Consider the following 20,321-nt stretch of genomic DNA (forward strand, 5'->3'; position numbering starts at 1 on the left):
TATATATATAATGAAAATCCCATCTTCTTTCCAACCAGTGAATAAAATTGAGGTTTTTGTTTCATTTTGCCCTGGGGAGGAATTTTAAATGCTTTTTATGGTTAAATCTATTTTTCAGGAGTTCCTTGTCTCAAATATGAATGGAAAGGATAATCATTGTTTCACATTTATCTTAGCTATTTTATTACGGTTCCTGTAAACGGTGCTTTCATTAACCTGAGTTTACACATCTTTGATGTCGATTTACTAGTATTTTTATTGTGCTCAGTGGTTTATAACATGCTCTTGTCATCCTTCTCTCTCGCGGTTTTATTAAATTATTTAGTTGGCTTTGAAGTTCTTGAGTTGCTGCCATTTTAAAAAATTGGTTTTCTTGAAGAACCTAGACTGATTGCATTAGCTGTCAATAATTACATCTTGCACTGATATACAAAAAACAAAAGAAAAGTACACCAATCGAACCCTTCCTTCTTTGTGTATCTGCCAATTTTATAAGCTTCTGAACACTAAATTTCTTATTGTTCTTGTTGACCACTGATGCCTTCAGTAAGCATATGATTCAGAAAAGTTAATGCAATAATTTTGCATTAATTTTGCCACACTGTTTGTGGAACAATATAAAGCTTAGATTGCTGCTGTGATGCCAAATTCTCTGTATCTTGATTGTAATTGTGTGGCTTTATTTCTCATGATGCAGCACGTCAGGGTGTGCTTTTGGCGATTCTTGCCACTTCATGCATTATATTCCAGGTTATAATGCACATACCCAGCTAGCAAACATGAGTGGTCGTAATGCTGTTCCTGCTAGAAATGTAGAATTCCCTGATGGTCCTGCTCCAACCATGAAAACAAAGATGTGCAACAGGATTAACACTCCCGAAGGATGCAGGTTTGGTGACAAATGCCACTTTGCGCACAGCGAGATGGAGCTCGGAAAGTCTAATACTCCAGGTTATGAAGATCCACACAGTTTGGGACCAATGGGTGGGTCATCCCGATGGCGTGAATCGTTGTCACATGGCATATCCGTGGGAAGCTTTGGTGCATCAGCAACAGCAAAGATTAGCATAGACTCTTCTTTTGCTGGACCTATTATTGGTAAGAATGGTGCAAACTCAAAGCAGATTTGTCGACAAACTGGGGTTAAGCTTTCTATAAGGGACCACGAGACCGATCCAAATCAGAGAAACATCGAGCTTGAAGGTACATTTGATCAGATCAAAGAAGCTAGTGCTATGGTACAACAGCTTATCAGGAGTATTGGTGCTTCAACTAGCCGCCCAGAAAAGCCAGCGAGTTCATTTGGTCGAGGTGTCCCACAGAATCATTATAAGAAAAAGATGTGTGAAAATTTTCCTAAAGGATTGTGCACTTACGGAGAAAAGTGTCATTTCGCCCATTCTGCAAGTGAATTGCGGTTGTCGGATTGAGCAGCCTTGTGACTTGAGCATTGCCAATGTTTATGGCAGTCATACTTTTGGATCAAATGCAGGAGATTGATCCTCTCGATGCTAGCAGCCACACCCAAAAATGGGACAAACTGGCTCGTGACATGCTGAACCCAGGATGAGTTTTTAGTGTAGAATCTCAGACTTAGAAGCTCCTAATTTTTCTCTCAACTTTTTTCCTTGCCATATACTCTTTCCTTCTTAGTGAAAATTGCTGTTTCTTTATTAAAGTAGTTTATGTTGAAAGTCTAGTTTACACTACCTGCGATTGATTCTCGTAATAGCTAACGAATCAACCATGTGAGGAGGCAATGATTTGAGTAGTTTACTAAGTTTACGCGACTGCCTGTTTTTAGTTTTCAACTCTTGCCTGGGTTCTGATGTGTGTGTACAGAGAGAGAGTGAGAAAAAAAAAAGCAGATAATTTTCGGATACACCATAGAATATTCTATTACCTAAGACGAGTGTCAAATCCTGTCATCCAAATCAAATTTCTTAATCTAAACACAACTTTAATTATAATAAAGAGAGGCGACTGGCCGTGGAAGAGAAGTTAGAGATGAATTATTACAACTGATTAATTTATCATGGATTTATAGTCCCACCAACAATGTTTTCTCTACGTTTATCATCCCATCGAATGAGAGATTATCTACAATTTTGAAAAATGCAAAACAGACCAAACGAGTGAAAACGTAGTTATGCAAACAAGAAGTCCGAAGGAAAGGGAAAAAAAACTTTGAAAATTTCGAATCTCAACCCCAATAATTACGCATGTTATTTCAGTTGTAATTCTACAATAAAATTAGGAAATAGAGAGCCAAGAAATCACGAAGACTCTGGCTTTTTTTTTTAATCTTGATTCATTTGGAACTTCCGAATATATAGCGAGTTCATAATCACAATGAAAGTAACATACAGGATGCGGACAACGAGCCATATATATTTGAACTATGCATCAAACGCCACTAACTTTCATGCTTCAACAGAATTGGAATAGATGTATGTTCCATACTAGTAAGCGACTTCCTATGATTTCTTCACAGTTTTAACTTTTACCCAGCTACCATCTGCATTCCTCTGAAAAACTCGAGCCTGCTTTGAAGGAAAAGCTTCTCTCCAATCTGGATGTCGGATCAAGTAGTCCCACTTTCTGGAGACAAAAAAGGAGTGTAGCATTAACATACCATACATTATAAGCATAGATATTGACAGGAATAAATTTTTTTTTATCATGGGTCAGGTACTATTTACGCCGAGTTGCTAGGATGGTGTCCCATGTTACTTTTGACGACTTTGCACTATCCAGGTCTTTTGCTGCGAAAAGAACATAGGTTCTAGGCAGGTGTGTTATCATTGACATGAAGGTACACAAGATTATAATGAGCTAGCATTTGAGTGCATTGTCGTGACATTAAAGGCTATAACCGGTAATGATGATGCAAGGTGTCACATGTCGATAGTTGGTTTTGTCACAAACAAGTTGCAACACAGATATAACAATCACCTATGATTATTCCAACCGTGAATCAAATCCGACATCTTAACGCTTATACCAATTTTAGGATCAAATACTTGTAACAGTGTCACCATACTATATACTACAGATAACACTACCCGTGAAGTTACTGTGCACACAAATCAACAGATATGGATGCATAGATGTGTGTAAATCAGTGGTTACCTTTTAATATCATCCACAAAATCAGGACCCTCAGCCGAAGGTGAAGATGAACATGTAAGTAGTATTTCTGTATCTGAAAGACATTGCCTTGTTAATGCAGCCCGTGATTGCCAAATTGTCCTTCAAAAAAAGAAATACAACCTTAAAAATTAATCTTCAATAGAAGTTGAGGCTAGGTAAGTGGTGCAGCGGAAGGGGTGTTTCAAACGAAACAATAAAACTCAACTTAATTGACAGAAAATATTATTAATGCTGATTGTAAGTTTTGGATACACATACTATGCTTAAATAGAATATCAATCCTAGTCCTAAACCAAGTAGGATACCAAGAGTCCTATAAATACTAAGAATCCTATTATAACTAAAATACTAATGCTAATGCCAATGCCATGCCATTAAAATATCATAATGTCACTAAAATTCTAAGAGGTCTCATCTAAGTAGAATACTGATAAAATCTAATCCTAATAAAATATTAATCTTGTCCAGCATCCGGTTTACAAGGGTCAGCACAACAGAGAAGCCAACCTTTTCCTGCTTTTTACAACCAAATTGATTATGATATAGTTTTCGTCCAATAGAAATAAAACAGTCCGAGATCAAAGTCTTTACCAAACACATGGAGCGATGACGAAACAATCGGTTTCAGTGTCGTAAGTCTCCAATAATCTGCCTGTCCAATTAGGATCCTCAAACCAGGCAGTCACCCGTATGCTACGAATAATTTCATCAGGGCATCTTGACGTTCTATCAAAGCTGGCAGGGACTATTGATCCCGAGTTGGTTTCCACCTGCAGCAAGAAGAATGAATGAAATACTCCAAGGAAAACATATTTTCCACAGCTATGAAAACAGATGATCCTTTGCGCCACAATGAGCATACAGATGGGAGTTCCAATGAACCTTGTAGGCTTGAGATCCTTTTGTGTTAGCTTCAATGATATTTGATCTGCATTTAAATTTTTTTAGGACAAATCTGCTTTGAAATTTTGTATAACTGAATTCATGCAAATATTAATTTGTTCAGTTGCTCACATGATGCTCAAAAGCTTTATTATATTTATTTATTGGTGTATTAAATATGTAAAAAATATTAAATGATCTCCCAACGAGGAGCTTCTGCTATATTTAAATTGAAATGAAGCTCGAACATCACGATCAAACTATAATTAATTCGGAAATCGAGTCAGAGATACAACATTTTAGAGCTTTGATCAACTCACGAAAATGCAAATTTGACCTCACGTATCAAAATATGAGGGGTATTTACTTGGTACAACACATTAACCTTAGACCAACTTTTAATGCGGGGAAAGATTTTTAAAAGTTGAAGATACCACAAATCCTTGGAAAATGGGGTATGCAATTCCTTCAGAATCCCATCTCGTATTATGACCAAGAACATGGAGGGTTCGAATATCAAACTTCTCATTCCTATTGCTCAAGCTTTCAATTATCTTGGTACATAAAGGATAGGAATATCCTTCCAACTTGGTGTGACTTTTTGTAGAATGATCAGAATACTGCACAAAAGTTGAAAAAAATAAACTAAAAATCCTTCTCTGAGAAGCAATAAGCAAATTACTGCCGGAGAGGCTCCATACTTGAGACGAGATATCATCAAAGCCACCCACCAGATGCACCTGCAAGGAACGTGATGATGCATAAGCTAAACCTAGGGAAGGGCCTAGATTTCAAATAAGTTATAGCAATTATAAGCAAAGCTAAATATCATACATCCAGCAGAGAATCAGAATCACGATCAGAAAGTAAAGATAACATCTGACAGAGGCCAATATCAACAACATCGGGAAAATCCATATGAGCAACAGATATCCTGCAATAAAGTCATAAGATATGAAACCATGCCAGTGGAGCCTCAAAAGTTTCAAGTATACAACATATTGAACTTACATTCCTTTTTCTCGATTCCGTATTACGACCCCTACACAAGTTGTGGCCTCATCAGTACCTATTAGCTTGGGATAAAGAAATATTGCAAGCACATCATAGATTTATCAAAGTGAGAAAATTGTACTAAAAAAAATTATGGTGAAACCGTAATATGACGAGCATTTTAAAGAAAAACTCAAACATTAGAGGCATGTGAAATATTGAGCGTTGCTAAAAGATGGGAATTGAAATCATTGGCAAATGTTCTTAAACAGATTTATTAATCTATATAATAACAAAACATTTCTGCTGTGAATACAATATTGTAACTGATATAGAACCAATTTTTTGTTCACTACTTACTATTCTCAGCATAAAGGAATTTACAAAGTGCAGAAGAAAAGATAAGAAGGAGATTGAGCATAGTAATTAATCAAATATATTTTTTTAAACAATCCACTGCCACTCCAGGAAAAGGAATAAGTCAGACAGGACATATGGATGCTGATACTGGCTATTGATCACCTGATAAATCAAAAGGGACAGGTGAAGGGCATATGAATTGTCCAATTTCTTTGGAAACACTAAACAGATAAACTTTCACCGAATAAAAACATGTGCAGTTTAAAAGCTCTTGTACTATTAATAGAATTCAATTTTATGGGATTGAGCCACAAGGTTTTATGTAGTGGAAGGTGGCAAAAGTTAAACTTCCTAACTAATGGTTTATAACCACATCATCATGAAGTTCGAAAAATCTTGGAAAATTTGAGCATCACACTGTCACCACAAGGATGTGATACATTCGGATTTCAATCTGCAAGACACATATCTGCCTGACATTTGGGCTGGTAAAGTATATTATTCCGGGCTTAGATATATTGGGCCTAGAAAATACATTGGGCTTAGAAAATGCCGAATACAATAGAAATAGGGAAGGAGGAGGAAAAAGAAAGAGGGCGGAGAGTTGGTTAGAGGGCACAAATTCACGTTGTTCAGCCAGTTTAGTAGCTTGAGCTAGTGTAGGAAGGAGTGTCTTTCTTCTTGCAAAAGGATTCAATCCTTGGCTGAGAATATCTCTCATATTAGCTTTCTAATTGAATCAATCCTTCTTTCATCTTAATTTTGTTAATCCCTGTTTTTTTTGGTTTGTTTGAGATGATTCAGTATCTAAAATATGTCTTGCGTAAAGATAAAATATAATTTTGGACTGCATTAAGTGTCATTTTGAAGAGTTAACACTTTCAAGTCATTCATAAATATCTCATTTTCCCTTGTCAAAAAAGTTAGGATCGATAGAAATATGTAATTCTAGCACAAGGAAACCATACAACACAGCCTGACGAAAAAGAGAAAATATCCGGGCAAAGACATTGAAACAAACAAAATAGCAGGAAAAGAAGTAGAAAACAAAGGTATAAAGATGATTGTGCACTGCCAGATATTTCAACATTATATGTCAAATCTTAAAGGAAAACATTTAGAGCATCCTATTTGAGAAGCCAAGTAGAGAGATAAAAACATACATCCACCAGCGCAGGGTCAACAGTTGCAAATTCCCTTTGGAAAAGATAGACCCATTTACAACTTCTTGAAACTTCGGAACTACGATTTTCATCAACTGAGATCTTCCTCTCAGGCATAGATTTAAACGTGTTTGAGGCAGACACCAAAGCTGGATGCTTCATCAAAGCAATCAAATAATCCATACCCTGTCTTGATAAGAAGCGTTGAAATTAAATCCAGAAGGAACAAACCAGCTCATATCTTGGTTACACTATTTAGTGACTATCTGAGCCAAAAAAATAAAGAACTTTTAGTAGTTAATTTCATCTACACTTCTTGTCTCACCTTGTACCATGAACTGATCATGGATTCTAGGAGAACAGAAAAATCACTCCCATCCCTTGATCAAACACACCCCACATCTAGCCTCATTTTTCGTTAATCATGCCCATCAAAAAGTTTGACTGGGGTAATTTTGCTAGGTATCTCTCAAAAATTATNCATTACTCAATATCTAAAGATTGAAATGCGAAAGAATACCTGAGAGTCCGGAGCATATGGAACCCCGCCTACATAAATCATGGCTTTTTGGAAGTGTTTAGATTTGGGCTTCAGCTGAATTCGACGACTACTACATATATATTTGAATTTAAATTTATTTGCATAAATTATATATTAAATTACATGAAAATCTCACTTCAAGTTTAAATTTTTGATTTACTCTTTATAGAATAAAATTTTAGTTTGAACTCTCTAATTTTGAAAAAATATCAAAAATATCTTTATTTTATAAATTATTTCAAACATACAATGTTATTATTACTGTATAATTAAATGTTTAAAAAGGAGATTTTCTCAAAAAATTATAGATTCGAACATATGTTCAAGATTAAATATTTACATGACTTATTCCAATACTTTGAAATATATACAAGAGTAAAGAGGAACATATCAAAGTCCCAAAATAAACTTACGATTCAAAGTAATAGGTTCTTATAAACAGTCTCGAATTCATCTAAATTATCCAGAGATTTTAGAGAGATCCAAAAGAAAGTACCGAACTATGACAATCAATTATACTATGTACTACATAAAATTAAGAAAATCATTGAAAAACAAGAAGAAATTCTTGAACACATTAGGACACATTAGCTAATAAAAAATGAACATGAATGATTTTATATTTAAAACTAAAATACATAATGAATATGCATAGGGTTTGATTTGAGGAACTTTATTCTGGTAAGTTGTATGGACCATATGAACTTTGTTGTCACCAAAACTTAAGTCCAAATAATTTATTTTAGCAGTTTAGTTGATTCTTAAGAGAAGAAATAAGCAAATTTTTATCGCTAAGTATTAGGTGACAAATGAGAAATTTATGAGAAGTTGCAATTGTTACCATAAAATAGTCTACCTACATGCTTTCATCATTATGAATTTTGGATAGAAAGACCGATAGTTTTTCTACCTATTAATTTTTTATTTCATAATTTTCAATAATTATAATTCAAAGTTTTAATTATTATTGAATGGTCTTTAATATGAAATTTCATTTATTAATAAACTGATTTTGAATATTATCATAGAGATAATAATTATCTATGTGAGAACCCGCATTTCCAGCAGCAACTAGCATTTTGCAGCAGCTAACAATATTCAGCAATGTGAAAATTCCAGCAGAAGATCGTAATTCCAGCAGATACTAATATTTCAGAAGCTGGTATTTTTCCAGCAGACATGTATTTTCCAGCAGACAGAATCTAGCAGCAGAAAAGTTCAGTAGCGAGATTCCAGCAGATAGCTACTGATTCTGCTTATGACTTGTAACTGAAGTATTTAACATTGAATAAAAGTTGTTAATGGAACATAATGAAAGATTATGGTCATTAATTAGAAGGCTAACAGTCAGAATTTTGCCTATAAATAACACCCTCGAATATATGAAATTGTTGCTACACAAATCGTGAGTTATCGCTTGAAATTCGAGTTAAGAGAGTGCCTATTTTTCGAGTTAAGAGAGTGCCTATTTTTTGAGCAGTAGAATCCAGTAGCAAGGCAAGAAAATTCCAGACTTCAACCAAAATTCTAGAAAATTACTGTAAGTGGGCTTATGTATAAATATCTTGAAATCAGTTTGATAGTTTCTGTTTTAAAGTAAAGTTTCTGTATGTTTGATTTCTGATATCTGATTTTTGAAGCACTGAAACCTAGTGAACTAATGGTAGGAATATATATTCTGAAACATTTCTGATTCCTGATTTCTGATTTATGGCCTCACCTCTGAGAGGAGAGAACATATAGGGGACTGATATCAGTTTAGCCATGAAATTCACGAACGTGCTCAGTGCTTGCTTGCTAAGATTTTAAGTTCTGATTTCTGTTCTGAAATCTGTTATTCCTGAATACTGATTCTTGTTCTGAAAATAAGAGTTTATGTATATTATTGTATTACCGTTTCTGTTAAAAATTGTTTTGAAAACTGGGAGTTATTCCCGCCCCCGCTTACTGAGTGACAACCAGATCACTCACCCACCAAACCCATCTCAGATAAGAACGAGGAAGAAAAGTTAGAATAAGAAGAGCAGATTCAGTTCTGGGCTGGTGAAGAAGAATGTTATTTCTCAGTTCTGATTTATGTTTTTTTGCTGCATCTGTTAAGACTTTGTTATGTCTGGTTTTACATTTCCGCTGTAAAACATTATTTATTTGAGTTGTATCAGAAAATGAACTATTCAGTATTATGAATAAAAAGACTGATTTCTGAATTTGTACTTCCGAGGCTTGTTGTTTTAGAATGTAAATTTGAGAGCAACGTCGATGTCGACCAACCCTGTCCGTGGGACGTGACATTGAAGTGGTAACAGAGCAAACCAAGTTTCATAATCTGGTGGAGAGGAACTAGAAATAATAAGTTCTGATAGACTTCTGAAAATAAGTTCTGATAAACTACTGTAATAGACTACTGAAACAATAGACTAACTACGTACAGTTGGGAAAATCAGTAGAGCTCTGAATATTTCACCAGCATGTCTGAAATGAGTAGAATTGATTTCATTAGACCTCTATTCAGTAGAGGTGAAATCAGTAACTTTGAAGTTAAAATTTTGGAAATTCAGCAGCAAGTTGAAATCCAAAAGCAGTTTAAAAAAAAATTTCAGTAGACCGAAACCAGTAGACTGAAAAACTAGTAGTTTGAAACCAGAACCAATAGATGGAAACCAGTAGGTCTGAATGCAGAAGACTGGTCATTAGACCCGGAATGCAGTAGACTAGTTCTAACAGTGCTTGAATGCAGCAGACTTGATGGCAGTAGCATCAGAATTGCAGTAGAGAGCGAATTCCAGTAGGCGCATGCAGTAGACCTTGCAAATGGTATGTAAGTTGAGGTGTTTTTCGCACAAACTTCAAACGGCCATAACTTTTGATCCAGGAAGAATTTTGACTATTAAAAGATACCGTTGAAAAGCTCCTGACGAAGAGAACTTAACCAAGAACCAATCCTTCATTTAGAGAGTGATATTGTTATTTCCGTAAAATTTTCCAATTTTTCGAAAATTTGAGGAATTTTCATTTCCAAACGGCTCAGTATTTTTGCACCAAATTTGGTACACTTCATGTTCTTGATGTGAATGATTTTTAGTAAATTATTCACATGATTGTAAGATCGAAAAATTTTTGAGTTATTTTCTTCTATTAAATGTTATAGGCTGTACTGATTCTGTTCATTCCAGTATTTGTCTATAACTTGACTTGTATTCTTGAAATCATTTCTGAACCTTTACTCTCATGTTTTGGATGTAGAATATGGCTGACCAGAGTAGCTATATTAAAAGTTTAGAGAGGAAGATAGAGAAACTCAAAGGACATAACTACTGCTTAGAGCTGGACAAAAATGAGTTACAGTGTAGAGCAGAACACCTAAGAAATGATGTTCAACATTATGCTCACTATCTGCATGAAGCAGCAGAGAGGAATAGGAAAGCTCAAGAAGAGTTTGAAACCTCTCAAGAGACTGTTGCAGAGTTAATCGAGTCACGTGATAACTTGGTTGAGAAGATCCAAGTGATTAAGGATCAAAATATCCAACTCATGCACCAGCATAATCAGTATTGTGAGCAGACTGATGCTCAGGTTCAAGAGTTGCAGAACACTGTTGAAGTTCTTAGTGACCAGAATGCAATTCTGCATGGTCATATTGAACATCTTGAAACAGTAATAGCCAACCATGAAGATGAACCCGAGGAGAATCCCGAAGAAGAAGAAGAAGAAGTCGAAGATGATCCTATGGATTTGGATTTGGGAGAAGTGATAGATTAGACCATCAGTAGTAGTTCTTTGTAATAAAACTTGTTCCATTTGCATTTCTGTTACCATTTTCGAAATTTAGTTGTAATTGCAATTTCGTAAGAAATCAATAAAATTCATTTCTATCCATTGGTTTCATATTTACTCAATCATTGTACTTCATTTGTTTAGTCCATGTTCTATCAAAAACCTTAGAACTTTCATATTTGTAGGAAATGGACGAAAGACCCTTGAGAAACAATCGCAACCCTCGTTATGGAAATCGCAATAACAACCGCGACGATGAAGATGCACAACAACAACCACCACTAGCAGTTGGCCTCAGTCAGGTGGATTTGATGGCTATAGCCACGATTGTGGCAACCACGCTACAAGGGTTTGTCAACCCAAATGTTAATCAACCACCGCCACCACCTCTACCTCAGATGGGACTAAGGAACACTTTGAGTCTCTCCGAAGAGCAAGAGTTCCAAACTTCGACGGAAGCTCCGATCCTGAGGTCGGACATAATTGGATGAAGGAAGTGGAGAATCATCTTCGACTCCTTGAGGTTCCACAAGAGATCAAGGTAGATATGATTACACATTTTCTTGTGGATAAAGCAGCCAAATGGTGGGAATGAGTTTCACCAGCTATATTAGGAACGGGACCTATCATTTGGCAAAGGTTCCGAGAGGCATTTCTGAAGCAATACTTCCCGACAGCAGTTCGAGTACAGAAGCTGTCAGAATTTGAAAACTTGGTTCAAGAACCAAACATGACCGTGGTGGAGTATTCATCCAAGTTTCACTCATTGGGAACTTACTCCCCAACCATCATGGGAGACGAGACCTTGAAGATACATCGCTTCAAGAAGAGATTGAACAGCCGCATTCAATCTGTCTTTGCTATTATCGAGTCCAATAGTTTTGATGAATTGATGGTAGCCGCCATCAGGGCTGAGAATGACATTAAGAGGCGTGAAGGTGAGAATAAACTCAAACGTCCTTAGTCCAGCCAGTACCAACCGGGCCAACAATTCAAGAAGCCTAGGTTTTCAAGCAATCAATTTTCAGCAGCAGCTAGCAATATTCAGCACCAATGTAAAAATTGCAGCAGAAGATCGTAATTCCAGCAGATACTAATATTTCAGAAGCTGATATTTTTCTAGCAGACAGAATCCAGCAGCAGAAGAGTTCAGTAGCAAGATTCCAGCAGATAGCTACTGATTCTACTTATGACTTGTAACCGAAGTATTTAAAATGGAATAAAAGCTGTTAATGGAACATAATGGCAGATTATGATCATTAATTAGAAGGCTAACAGTCAGAATTTTGCCTATAAATAACACCCTCGAATATCTGAAATTGTTGCTACACAAATCGTGAGTTATCACTTGAAATTCGAGTTAAGAAAGTGCCTATTTTTTGAGCAGTAGAATCCAGTAGCAAGACAAGCAAATTCTAGACTTCAACCGAAATTCTAGCAAATTACTGTAAGTGGGCTTATGTATAAATATCTTGAAATTAGTTTGATAATTTCTGTTTTAAAGCAAAGTTTCTGTATGTTTGATTTCTGATATCTGATTTTTGAAGCACTGAAACCTAGTGAACAAATGGTAGTAATATATATTCTGAAACATTTCTGATTCCTGATTTCTGATTTATGGCCTCACCTCTGAGAGGAGAGAACATATAGGGGACTGATATCAGTTTAGCCATGAAATTAACGAACGTGCTCAGTGCTTGCTTGCTAAGATTTTAAGTTCTGATTTCTGTTCTGAAACCTGTTATTCTTGAATACCGATTCTTGTTTTGAAAATAAGAGTTTCTGTATATTATTGTATTACTGTTTCTGTTAAAAATTGTTTTGAAAACTGGGAGTTATTTCTGCCCCTGCTTACTGAGTGACAACCAGATCACTCACCCACCAAACCCACCTCAGATAAGAACGAGGAAGAAAAGTTAGAAGAAGAAGAGCAGATTCAGTTCTGGGCTGGTGAAGAAGACTGTTATTTCTCAGTTCTGATTTATGTTTTCTGCTGCATCTGTTAAGACTTTGTTATGTCTGGTTTTACATTTCCGCTGTAAAACATTATTTATTTGAGTTGTATCAGACAATGAACTATTTAGTATTATGAATAAAAAGATTGATTTCTGAATTTTGTACTTCCGTGACTTGTTGTTTTCGAATGTGAATTTGAGAGCAACGCCGATGTCGACCAACCCTGTCCGTGGGGCGTGACAATCTATAATATACAGAATGTAAAATTTTAAAAAAGATTTTTTTTATTTTTCATATACTCGAATTATATTTTCTAAATGTTATCTATTTTTTTAATTCTTTACAGTGAAATGAAAATTATAAATGACATATTAAAAATTATTTTCTTTGTTACATCCCTTGATTTTGCTGATAACAAACAATAATTCATTATATTAGAACAAGCTACAATGTTTCGTGTATTCACAGATACTAGAGCAACATGCTATCAGATTCAAGAGTTAGGTAAATGGTTGCAGGATACTTAGTCTGTCTACCGGTAAAGCTACTCAACCGTTCCATTGATTATTCACACTATTATAAGATAAACTTGTTACTCGAACGGACCACTCACAGAAATATTAAAGTAATTCACAGCTGGACAGAGTTCATGATATTTGTGCAAGTCAACAAATCAATCGATAGCTTAAAATAGAAACATCGTATAGATCCTACGAACTCTCATCTAACAATTATTCCATCAGTCTGCAATCTGAAAGTTTTTGTATAAAGTTGACTTTAAAGGCGCAAAAGCAGGAAAGACATCAAAGAGAATTTAATGAAAGCTCCAACACATGGCAATGATGTGTCCATATTGTCTGTCTATAGTACAAAGAGTCGTTGGACGAAAAAAAGGATTCCAGTACTAAACATAAAGAATGCAAGCCAAGATTCAAAAGATACAAGAAAAAGAAGAAACACACTTGAAGCAAAAATTCAAATATCTTGCATACTCAAAGACTTCTGAGCACACTCTCATATATATCCTACACTCAACAGCTCTCTCTTCAAGATATTATTAGATATATAAGGATCATTCAGAGTTTAAGACAAATACTCGACCGTTTTCTACTAAAGACAGCTTGAGAAGTTGCAAATACTTTGAATCTTAGGATTCATTCTTTTGTTACCTTTGTGGTTTTTTGGTTGTTTTACTAAGGGTCTCAACCATTGTAAGAAATACTAGGAGTTTCAATTTAGGCCGTTGATAAGACTTGAGGTTGAAATAGTTTGTTATAAAGGACATGTAAAACAAAAGTCTTCTAGAGAATTCATTCATAAGTGAAACAAGGTGAGACATAGAAGGATTTTCGCCTTCGAACTTTCATATATGATGTGTCATTTATTCTACCGCATTTACTTATTTGGTCTTTTTTATATATATTTGAGTATATAAAAATAATAGGAATGATCTGACCGTTTTCTACACTATATGTGATCCGACCGTTACTAGAAAATTTGTATGCAAACACACTTAGCCGCTCAAGATGATAACTGGAAAATTTTTATGCAGGCATACTTAGCCGCTTGGGATGATGAAATATGATATGCCATCATTGATGGTCCAATAAAGATTCTGAAGGAAAATATAGTCGTTATTGTCACCGAAGGTTCTCCACAGATGGTGGATAAAGAACCGGTACCACATTTGTGGAGAATATCTTCAGCCACCAGTACCTCTCATCCTCCTCTCAATCTTGCGATTAATATTTCGCCTATATTCGAAACAACGAAGCTGTTGTGAAATATGAATTGTGTTTTCTATTTAGTTTTTTTTTTTGCAGCTTGTCATTTATATCACTGAGTTGTGGGATATCATCGAAACATTGCAGCTCACCAGATTTTCAGTTTGGTTGATTTTGAATTTTAGTTTTTAACTTAAGATAGCAACTTCATACTTGAGTAAATATATTAGAAACACAATAAAAAGTTTGTCATCATCAAAATAAAGATTGACCGTGTTTTCAACTCAACAATCTCCCATTTTTTATGATCACAAGCAATGATTTCATCTAACATATTTCTCATCCTTTTTATTTGAATAAAGAAAATCATATTTTCAAAACAATTTAAGCACAAACTTTATATCCCCCCTTAAAATTATAATTAGTTCTCCCCTTATATTTCTGAAAAATCTGAAATGATAAAATTAGAGGGACGACTAACCAAATTTCTCCATAGTCTATTTTATGTGATAACACACATGATCTGACTTTAATGAATAAACTTCTTTTCCTCGAGCATAACCATGCTATAAATTTTACACCACTGTAATCCTCTACGAGTATAGTTTGCAATGCAAAAGCAGTTTTTCTTTCAAAAAGTTATTCCATTTTTCACACGATTGTTGCAAGCTTCTCGAAAATTCAACTTGGCATATATGTTAGAAAAATATGAAATTTCGAATTTCAAATATCAAAATAATTTTATAATGTTCTTTCAAGAACAGCCATCTCTGATACAAATTGATAGAATTTTTTGGGAGATAATCATTGAAATACAATAGCTCGGTTCTTGAAATATTGTACACCAAGAAATTAAATCGACTTTGATTTTCAAAACAAGCGAAAGACACTCAAAATAATTCATCACAAAAATCGATTTAACATTTTGAAAAGTATTTAAAATATATGTAAGTTGAATGTATAAAGATATTTTTGTTTGAAGCATTTTATCAAATACTTGATATGGAATATTGGGTTGAAGAACATATAAAATACTTCGACAATGTATCTTAAAAATAGTAGCATAATGAAATGTAATAAATAAATAGAGACGAATTTGTTTATGAATGTTCGGAGATTAACAACTCCCATGTCACCTCTTCTTCCACCTAGGAAGGACTCACTAGAAGACTTTGATTTATACAACTCCTCGTATAAATATTCAATTTACGACTTATCCATTGCGTAATTGAAATTCCTAACACACTCGATTGTAAATCGCAATGTAATGCCTGAAGTAAATATCACCATTTGTTGATTTAGTAATATAATATTACTCACTAATTAATGATTTTTAAAGAATGAAATATGACATATATTGGTCATATGAAGTCCAAATGAGTTGAAATTTGGATATAACGTAGAACACTCAAAGATATAGAATTTTATACATATGAAGTCACATGTTGTATGATTACGTGGCGAGGTTTGGGGCGCCACACGCAACCTCACAACCCGCATAATGTTTAACGTCTATTATGCCAATACTACAAACACAGTCTTTAATGTTTTTGTGTGAAAACTCACACAACTAAACTTCGAAGCTCAACTCTCATGTATATGTGTGAGTGATTGTGTGCGAGGATTTTTACAGTGTACGTATATATCAAATGTATCTTCACACTTGGATTTGCTATCATTTTAGCTAATTTCTTCATGTAGGCGGCCTATACTTTGAATCATCTTCCAAAGATTGTATTTAATTTTCAATATGTTGCATGTATAGTTTCCAATAGTTATATATATTAGACACGAGAATATGACAGTTTGGAAATATTGTGTATGGATTCTGACATTGTAATGATCAAATTCGCATTTCTGACCATTTTCTGAAACTGAGCTGTTATCATATCGAGCTGATCAAACTGTGCTGATATGATGGTCTGATCTGGTGTGTTATGAGCTTGAGCTGCTTGCTGGCTTGATTTGAGCTGTTCCAAGTGAGCTGTTGCCAAGCTAGTACAAGTCGAGCTGTCGGTTTTGCTTTGTTATAGATCTTGATTCGTTATTGTTTGACAAAGTGATAGACATGAAATTGTACTCATTTCTCTTAGCTTTCAATGGAATTATGAATAACTTAATTCCAAGTTCATATGATAAAGATTAGGCTCTTAACAATCAGGAATTTGTTCTTCATTCTTTGTAGAACCCACAACTTTATCGTGGATTATCAGCTTCTTCTGCTCCGATTGAGAATTTTCCTTATGAATATGATTTTTAGATCGCTATCTTAGCTTTGTAATACTTATTGAATAGTTTCATTTTGAACAATTGAGCTGAAAGATATGACCAAAATACCATAACTGCTCCATTCAAGCTGATTGTTGTTTCCGTTACCATCAGCTCAATCTTGTGACTAATATTTCGCCAAGATAACTTTTGAACCAACTGAGCTGTTGTGAATTATGACTTGTGTAAAAGTGAATTTTTATTCCTTGATTTTGGCAACTTATCATTTGCATCATCGAGTTATGAGATATCATCGAAATATTGAAGCTCGTCAGATTTTCAGTTTGGTTGATTTCGAGTTTCAATTTTCCAACTTGAGATATCAACTTTACACTTGAATAAATATGTTATAAACACAATAAAAAAATTTATCATCATCAAAATCAAAATTGCTTAGTTTCTCTACCCAACAATGTTTTTACAAGAAAAAAGATTATTCCACATTTTTGCATTAAATTGTTGCATAAGCATCGATAACAAGTCCGAGACGTCACAAAAATATATATTTTGGGGATATTTAATTTTTAAGATTAATCACCATTTATATATAAATACTTTAAAAAATTACTATTATGTTCATATCATATATAATATTTGTGTATTATATTACATACGTTACGCGTGTGCCTCATGTACTAATATCATATTATCATAAGGGCTTTAAAGTAAATACTTGTGGTGTAACATTATCCATTTCTCAAAATCTTATAAATTATTAAAAGTATTTTTATTTATATCTATACTTCTAAATTTTTTGATGGCTACATAACTCTTAAAAAATACTATTAAAATTTATTAATTTGAAAATAAAAAAATATCATGTTTAAATAATGGGCAACTTAGGATTCAGTACCCAAAGTTTTTAAACTTTGGTTTCACTTCCTTCTTCCTGCTTTATTTATAGAAGGCTTCTTCGGATTTGAAACTCGGACTTCAAATCTTGATAAACCTTTACAGCTTGCCTTGGGACCATGTAGTGGTTGAATAGTCCTTTAAAATGGTCCCTCCACTTTTCTTGCAAAATGTCTTTTTCTAGATTATTAATCTAGAAATCAACTTCTCATCTTCTCTTAGTTCTCCGAGATATCAATAGAGATGAGTCTGGAATAGATCTGCTGTTATCTCATCACCCTTTTCTTTGTACATCTTAATTATTGATCTGAGAGCAGCAGCTTCACTTCTCTTGTAATTTATCCTTCTTTTCAAAACTTTAAGATATACTCGATANAATAGATCTTCTGCAAAGCTTGTAGTTTTTCCTGTCATAGTGTTTAACAGGAATGATCCATTTAAAGAATTTTGGTAAAACTTAAATGGAAACTTGACTTTGTCCATCTCTGTGAGACAGACCCAGATACCCCATGCTCTCCTGGTAGACATATCATCTTCATTAAATGAAGAGACTAAGGGGGTTTCATTTGTAGGAGGATCCTTTATAAATTTTTGAGAATTCATGTCTGGCCTCCTTAGCTTGATAAAATGAAAGGCTTCGTGTGAGCCTTTTCCTGCTGGTTCTGGTGCTGCACTGAAAAAGTATAGCTCCAAAACATCTCCTCTGGACAAATGATCATTATTTGCCCAAGTCTCATGAACAGCTTCCTGAATCCATTTTGGTAATGCTGATATCTCCGGGAAGCTGGGCGAAGTAGTATAAACTGAGGCAAGAGCCCCAAATTCATACCAGGCTTTGACCTCCTTTGGATATGAATTTTGTTTCATCCATACCCTAGGATATTTTCCTGCAACATCAACTCGAACCATGGCTGGGTTGATGCCAATTCTTGTGTTTAATTTCTCANGAGCCTTTTCCTGCTGGTTCTGGTGCTGCACTGAAAAAGTATAGCTCCAAAACATCTCCTCTGGACAAATGATCATTATTTGCCCAAGTCTCATGAACAGCTTCCTGAATCCATTTTGGTAATGCTGATATCTCCGGGAAGCTGGGCGAAGTAGTATAAACTGAGGCAAGAGCCCCAAATTCATACCAGGCTTTGACCTCCTTTGGATATGAATTTTGTTTCATCCATACCCTAGGATATTTTCCTGCAATATCAACTCGAACCATAGCTGGGTTGATGCCAATTCTTGTGTTTAATTTCTCCCAATTCTGTTGGTAAACCTGAAATGGAGAAATTACATTTTCATTAGTACCAACCTTAGTTTTGCCTTTGTCAGTACGAGGCCTAAGGTTGATCTCTCCCTCTTCAATCCCCGAGGTGAAGGGTTGACTTGAGGACTCGAGATAAGGATCTGGAGTCTCAATTTTTGTTTTAGCCGACTCATCTGGAGATGATCCCGACTTAACACTTGTGCAAGGGGTATTTGAATCCCCCGCTACAGGTATAGAGTCCTGTACTCGAAAACTCTCCATTTGGGAAACCAATGGTTTCTCAATGCCTTGGAGGATAGGCCTTTGCATTACAGACCATAACTGAGTATATGCCTGTAAACATCCTGTGATTCGATCAGAGACAATTCTCTTATCAGCTTGTTGAAGCCTTCCCGCAACTTCTGCGTTCAGTGCTAACTTGTTAAACTCGGTTTGAAGCATTTCAAGGTGTTCCCTCAAATGCCTCTGCATCTTGATAATAGCATCAATGTCAATGCTGTCCATCTCTTGTTAAAAAATCTGCAAGAATGTTTTCATGAGATTTAATTATCATAATATCAAAAATATAATTTTGACATAATGCCTGCCATCTTAATAATCTGGCCTTCTCAGGTTTAGATTCAATTCTATTTCTTAAGAAAGCTTTCACTTGTGTGTTATCAACTTTCAAAGTGAATTTCTTTGCAAGTAAAAATAATGGCCATTTTTCAAAAATCCTTTTTACTGCATAAAATTCCTTCTCGTTANTCTTTCTTGTCGCAATGACTGCTTTCTTTTCAGATAAAACCAGTCCTTCTTTTTTACAAACATTGGAGAAAATCTCCAAATGCTTAACATGTTCATTCATATCTTTAGATGCTATTAAAACATCGTCAATATAAACAAACATAAATTTAAAATAATCTTTAAAAAGATTATCCATTTTTCTTTGAAATATCTGAGGTGAATTAGCCAATCCCATTGGTAATACCTCCCAAATATAATGTCCTTGTGGTGTAGAGAAAGCTGTGAATTTCTTGCTTTCTTCTTGCATCCTAATCTGGTAAAATCCAGACTTACAGTCGAACTTAGAGAATATCTTGGCGTTGCGTATGCAACTTATTAGATGTTCTCTACTAGGTATAAAATACCCATCAAACTCCAGAATCTTATTAATTTCTTGATAATTAATAACTAATCTGGGTTTTCCTCGTTTTATCTCACCATGATTTCTTACCAGAAAACCTGGACTGCTATATGGTGACATTCCTGCTTTGATTAAACCAAGGTCCAAATGTTCCTTGATTATAATCTGCATATTATTTTGATCTATGATATTCATTGGGATAGGCGTGCAACGGACAAATTCATATTATTTGCCTTCCTTAATTTTAAGGCAAGCTTTGAGTTGATTTCTG

The 20,321-nt window shown here is 34.7% G+C and overlaps 2 protein-coding genes across 5 annotated transcripts in view; one reads left to right on the plus strand and one right to left on the minus strand.

Annotated features, from left to right (window-relative positions):
- The first annotated feature begins 79 nt into the window (after nt 1–79).
- Nucleotides 80–1,759, plus strand: LOC140984099 (zinc finger CCCH domain-containing protein 31-like). Its single transcript, XM_073451283.1, has one exon. The coding sequence runs from the start codon at nt 735–737 to the stop codon at nt 1,428–1,430; it is 696 nt and encodes a 231-aa protein (XP_073307384.1). The 5' UTR covers nt 80–734; the 3' UTR covers nt 1,431–1,759.
- A 612-nt stretch (nt 1,760–2,371) lies between these two features.
- The window catches only part of LOC140984307 (protein N-terminal asparagine amidohydrolase), a 32,668-nt gene continuing 14,718 nt past the window's right edge, over nt 2,372–20,321 (minus strand). The window contains exons 1-9 of one of the 4 annotated variants that reach the window (XM_073451613.1): nt 7,072–7,280; nt 6,552–6,737; nt 5,047–5,111; nt 4,870–4,969; nt 4,737–4,775; nt 4,470–4,655; nt 3,745–3,923; nt 3,133–3,252; nt 2,372–2,601 (exon numbers count right to left, since the gene is read on the minus strand). In XM_073451613.1, the coding sequence (XP_073307714.1) occupies nt 2,478–2,601; nt 3,133–3,252; nt 3,745–3,923; nt 4,470–4,655; nt 4,737–4,775; nt 4,870–4,969; nt 5,047–5,111; nt 6,552–6,737; nt 7,072–7,113 (1,041 nt within the window). In that variant the 5' untranslated portion in view covers nt 7,114–7,280 and the 3' untranslated portion in view covers nt 2,372–2,477. Of the gene's footprint in view, nt 2,602–3,126; nt 3,253–3,744; nt 3,924–4,469; nt 4,656–4,736; nt 4,776–4,869; nt 4,970–5,046; nt 5,112–6,551; nt 6,742–6,876; nt 7,038–7,071; nt 7,281–20,321 lie in introns of those variants that run through there. The other 3 variants (XM_073451614.1, XM_073451615.1, XM_073451612.1) reach the window with 3 other exon arrangements.

The sequence above is a fragment of the Primulina huaijiensis genome, chromosome 9 (genome assembly GCF_012295235.1).
Source record: "Primulina huaijiensis isolate GDHJ02 chromosome 9, ASM1229523v2, whole genome shotgun sequence".
NCBI classification, from domain to species: Eukaryota; Viridiplantae; Streptophyta; class Magnoliopsida; order Lamiales; family Gesneriaceae; genus Primulina; species Primulina huaijiensis.